General features: G+C 43.8%; 1 protein-coding gene across 1 annotated transcript in view; it reads left to right on the top strand.

Annotated features, from left to right (window-relative positions):
* Positions 1-5,905, top strand: part of LOC119422960 (MICAL-like protein 2) — a 24,994-nt gene that overhangs the window by 1,668 nt on the left and 17,421 nt on the right. Inside the window, exon 2 of the mRNA XM_037690371.1 lies at positions 1,300-1,348. Within this exon, the coding sequence (XP_037546299.1) occupies positions 1,300-1,348 (49 nt within the window). The remainder of the gene's footprint in view (positions 1-1,299; positions 1,349-5,905) is intronic.

Below are 5,905 nucleotides of genomic sequence, written 5' to 3'. Positions count from 1 at the left end.
GATCCATCGTTAGGCTGATGGTCCTCCTTCATCACGTGAGCACTAACAATCCATCGTTAGGCTGATGGTCCTCCTTTATCACGGGATGAGCTGGTTTTGTCTGTCAGCAGTGAACTGGTTGATCCACTATGAGAAGGTGCTATTTATACTGCAGCTCCTCAGACTGACAAAGTCCTATGGATTGAAGATGAAACGTTTCAACAAGTTAACTTTGTTAGATTCTTCTATCTGGATTATTGAGCATGCACCAGGATGGTTTCTTTTTTTCTTTTTTAGGTATTTACATTTTTGAAACTGATCCTTTGCTGTTCAAAATGTTTGCGTCAGTTTCTCGTTTTTCTTTTACATCTCTTGGATGTGTTTGTGCGACGGGCTATTTGTTTCTGACCACTGGGTGCAGACTTGTATTTTACGCCTTTCAAACTGATGTGTTTGCAGTGTAACAAAAAAGTGGGTAAAATATGTATTTGTGGCAAGCTGATGATCGTAACATGCTCGAAGATCAAATTTAAAATGTTTCTGCTTTCACGCGTTAGCGCAACACTAGTTCATCCCTTGAGTTAGATGTTTTTGTTAGAGGTCAGCATTTAATAAGCCTAAAAAAAGAAGCCCTGTCAGATACAAGGGCTGATAATGAGCAAAAAAATGCAAGCAATGTTCTCCCAAAAAGTTTGGAAAATCTCCACAACGCTGGAGAATAAACATCTGATGTAATGGAAGCAAAATATGATTCATAGAAGAGATATTGTCCAAGGAACTGAAGTGGTTCTGTCCGTCCTTGACGTCATTTATTCCAGTTTAAAGCTGGAGTATCAGAAGTCAACCAATAAATCTCAGCCCTAATAGAAAGTTTCCCATCAAGAAGTGATATAGTGCTTCGAAGTTATGCTGGAATAAATAATCTGCTGATGGCTCGTCTTGGATTAATTTGTCAGATATTTCAAACCCTAAAGTCGTCACCATAAACTTTTAACACTTTTCAGACTCTTCCTGGTTTTGTCTCGGAGGAGTTCAATCCGCTTCATGTTTGTGCCCTGCAGGTTCAGCTGCAGCGGTGCGTTTAATGTCCACACAGACGGTAAACGCAGCTGAAAGGCTTAGCTGAGTTTTGACCCCGGGGTGATTTCAGGCCGAGCTTTGTTTGGTTTCTGTTTGGGATCAGTGACGGAGCTGCTGACCTGTCAGTCACGTCACGATGTTGACGTGAGGAAACCATGCGTGACTAAACGACACATGCTTACTCTTAAGAAATGGAAGTTTAAGCACATGTTTTCTTACTCATGTTTTATTCTCTTCCAGTGATTTTGATTCTCTGAGGAAGGAAAATGTCTATGACAACAACAAACTGGTAGGACATGTTGTTTTTTTTCTATGATTGACATGCATTTCTGTTAATAGCTCAAGCATTTCCTCTTCTCTTTTTATATCTACATGGATCTCAGCAAGTACAGCTGTAAGGAAAATAATGGAGGGTTGCTTTGTGAAGACTTGTTGGATGAAACGATCTCTTTTCTAAAAGATAGCCTGATGTTTTTGTATGGAGAATAATAACAACATTGCAACTCCAAGACTACAATTTGAATAATCCAAAAAGAAGTTCTTAGTTTGGCTTCTTTTACTTTTGTTTCACTAAGTTTAATCAGAAAATAATAGTGGTCCCTCGCTACTTGGCAGTTCGTTTTTCTCGGACTCGCTCTATCGCGGTTTTTCAAAATAATATTGGACATGACACATAATTGGCTGATAGATGGATGAGCCGCACAATCCGCATGGATTTAAAATGGTTTTTTTTTTTTTTTTTTAAGAAAAAGAAGAAAGGAGAGTAAATAAATAAATAAATAAATAAAAGAGAAATAGATAAAACGAGACCACCATGACAAAACAACATGCACAGCACAATGCCACCCACAATATCACCACGAAACATTCGACATCGCACAAGGAATCATCTAGCTTCCACCACTACCCAACCTAGCGTGCATCTGTCAAAGCACCTGAATCCAAACACCCGCGCAAGCACGCCCGCCACCACCAGATTTTTCCAAAAGAATGCCCAATAGTGGACGCGGGGGCCCACAGACCCGCCCCCCCAGGACACAATGGCAACATAGGGAGGACCGGAGCCACAGACACACAGCGGCCCACAGGCCCGGAGCCCCAGGAGTCTCCCAACAGGGAGAACCGCACCCCCCCAGAGAGGAGCAGAGGAAAGAACCGGGTGACCCCAGCCCCCACAATGCAGAGCCTCCAGGAAGCTGCAGCGACGAGCCCACAGGTCCGGCCGGCAACCCATGCCCCCCCCCCCAAGTAGATCCGGCCATGGACACCGAGCCCCAAGCCCCGAGGCCATACCACCCCCCAGCAGAGCCCCGATGGAGCCAGGGCACCTAGGCCCCGCCAGGCAGCAACAGGGCGGACCGACGTACACCCCACCACCCAGCCCAGACGGCGAGAGCCACCAATGCACCGGCGGCAAGGGGGCCCCCCGCCAAAGGGGGGCACGACCGGGGGGAGTGGGCCCCACACCAAACGCGGGGCCCAAATTGATCTAAGAGAGGGGGACCACCAAAAACCCAACCTGAGCAACCAACAGGCACACACAGATAGCCCGACAGAATCTCTGTCGGGCCGACCGCATGCACAATCTACCTGACAGCGACCACAGGCCGGCCCCAGCCCAAGGGGCAGAGCAGCAGGGAGCTGCAGCTGAGGAGGGCCGGCTCTCACATCAAGAGCTCCGCACCATAGGCCCGGAGACGCCCCAGCACACCACCTACGCACCCCCCACACACACAGCACCCCCACCGCAAATGCCACACAGGAAGACCAGCCAGTGCCCTGATGAGGCGAAGCCACGCCCCCAACCGCCGCCCTACACCACCAATGACCACACGTACACTACCATAGCCGACCCCCCGCCGAAAGCCGGCAGCCACCCCGGTCAAAGTGCCGGCCATCACAACCAGGAACCTAGATTAAAAGAATCGGAACAGCCCAGGAGGAACCGAAGCGCCGGCCCCGATTTAAAAATTTTAAATAAAGTACTTTAAATGGTTTAGCACCTGTGTGCAGCCCACAGCTGTGGGAGAAGGTTCCTCCTGCAGCTGATCAGCTGATCTTGTGCAAAGCGGAGAAGTGGGCGTGGCCGAGAGTACAGCCGGAGGCAGAGAGCTGAAATCATGACTTTCTGTGCTCTTTTAGAGCGTGTATAGTAGTACAAGTAGTAAGTACTAGTTTATTTATATATTTAGGCATCTTAAACCCTTCCCACATTCTTGCAATATTCTAAACAATGTTTCTAAACTCTAAACGCTCTAAAAGAGCCACAGAATGTCATGATTTCAGCTCCCTGCCTCCTCTGCTCTTTGCCACATGCAAGCGTTCTTGGCCACGCCCACTTCTCCGCTCTGGACTGAGCTGCAGCAGGAAGCTTATCCTGCAGTGTGGGCCGCACAAAGGTGCAAGAGGTGCGAAATAATTTAAAATAATTTATTTTAAATAAAAATTCCATGCCTATCGTGCGGCTCATCCGACAATAAGTATGGCATGTCCAATCTTATTTTGAAAAACCGTGATAGAGTAAAATATATATAATATACATATACAAAATATATATTTTCTTTTGGCTTTATGAATTATGATACTGGTCCAGAATATCAACAGCAACATTTAATTTGTTAGAGATTGATTGATCCACTATAACGAACTTAAAATAAAGTTGTTGTTTTCCCTCTGGCTCAAAATGTTCTGTTTTGAACACATGACCTCAAAGACTGAGGCTGTTTTCCATCTGTTTAAACTATATTTCACTTCTTCCTGTCAAACATTAGAGAGCACTAACTGCACTAATGCAGCACCTTAGCATTCCTGTTTTGCTTGACCTCCCAGTTTCTCCTCAGGTCCTCAAGTTAAGGGACTTTTACTTTGATTTTTGGTGCGTTTTCTTCTTCTTTGTTATAATTTGACAGGAGCGTAGATTAGCATTGAAAAAATGTGTTATGTAAAATGTTATTAAAACAGAATGGTTTGCTATTACATTAATTCACATTTTATCTGCAGTGGAACATACCAATCTTCAATTGTTTGACGTAAGAATTGTGCATTTTTTTAAAAGAAAACAAAGCAGGTCATTTTGACTTTTTTTTTTTTGGAAGCAACACATCTCAAAAAGATGGAACAGGAGCAACAAAGGCTGTAAAAGTAAATGGTAAGAATATGAAACGGCTGAAGGAGCATTTTGCAATAAATTAGATGGCTATAAGAGGACTGGGCACTTTAAAGAGGTGCTAATAAGTGAAGATGGGCAGAGGTTCACCAGTCTGAGGTTAAATCCTATTATCTAAAGTTTATAATATCATCAAAAAGATTTCATGAATCTGGAGAAATCTCTGCTGTAAGGACAAGACTGAAAGTCTGTATCAGATCCACCTGATCTTCACATCCTCAGGTGCCACAAACCAGGTCTGATTTATTTCTGTGTGAACTCAGAAACATTTTCACAACCGTTATCTATAAATACAGTTTACTGTGTCATCCAAAAATGATGGCTAAAGCTCTATCATGCAAAAAAGAGGCCATATGTGAACACCATCCAGAGACACTGCTGTCTTCTCTGGACCAAAACTAATTTTAAACACCTGGTGGACTGAGGGAAAGTGGAAAACTGCTCTGTGGTCAGACAAATCAAGATGCGAAATTTATTTTGTAAACCACGAGCACCAGCCTGCCTCTCTAATGGTATGGGGGTGCATTAGCTTTGTCAATGGACATCTTACACCTCTGGAAATGCTCCATAAGTGCAGACAAGTTTACACGGGTTTAAAATTACATTTGCTCCCACCCAAACAATACCTTTTCTTAGGGAAGTCCTTGCATGTTTCAGCAAGACTGCATTCATTATAACAGCATGGCTTCGTAGTTGGAGACTTCGGGTGCTCAACTGACCTTCCTGCAGTCCAGACCTTTCCTCAGTAGAAACATCTGATATATCATTAAACAAAAAATATCCAGCAAAGAAGACCCAGGATTGTTAAACGGCTACAGTCCTGCATCAGACAAGAATAGGACATTTGCCTCCTCAAACTCCACCAGCTTGTCTCCTCAGGTCCTAGACATTTCCAGACTTTAGTTGAAAGAAGACGGGATGCTTCATAGAGGTTAACGTGGCTCTATCCCAACTTTTTTGAAATGTGTTGCGTTTTATAAAAATCCAAATTATTTTTTTCCCCAAACTGCAATTTATAGGTTTGAACATTTTACATGTTTACTGTGCTCTGTTATGAATAAAATATGGATTTGAGAATTGTAATAGGGGTTTTAAACAGTAAAACTTTAAGACTTAAATGTTGTTTGGCAAAGGAACAAATAATTGTACTACTGGTAAGTTTAGGTTTATTTGTCATATGCAGATCAATACGTCAACAATGCAATGAAATGCCCAGGATGAGAAGAACCATCTTGACTGGTCAAAAACCAACAACAACAACAACAACAAGAAATAGCAAAGCATGCAACAAAAATACAAAAAAAGACACCAAAAGTGAAAAAGAACTACATCTACAGCAGCATGGTACTTACTGTTAGCAGTGTGGTTCTGTAAGCAGCAAGGCACTGTTAACAGCATGGTCCTGACTCCTGTTAGCAGCATGGTACTGTTAGCAGCGTGGTTCTGTTAGCAGCATGGTACTGTTAGCAGCATGGTACTGTTAGCAGCGTGGTTCTGTTAGCAGCGTGGTACTGTTAGCAGCGTGGTTCTGTTAGCAGCATGGTACTGTTAGCAGCATGGTACTGTTAGCAGCGTGGTACTGTTAGCAGCATGGTTCTGTTAGCAGCATGGTACTGTTAGCAGTGTGGTACTGTTAGCAGCGTGGTACTGTTAGCAGCGTGGTTCTGTTAGCAGCGTGGT

This window comes from Nematolebias whitei, chromosome 16 (assembly GCF_014905685.2).
Source record: "Nematolebias whitei isolate Nwh7 chromosome 16, NemWhi1, whole genome shotgun sequence".
NCBI classification, from domain to species: domain Eukaryota; kingdom Metazoa; phylum Chordata; class Actinopteri; order Cyprinodontiformes; family Rivulidae; genus Nematolebias; species Nematolebias whitei.
The sequence above is the reverse complement of the archived record's forward strand: the minus strand, read 5'-3'. Positions and strand labels throughout refer to the sequence as shown.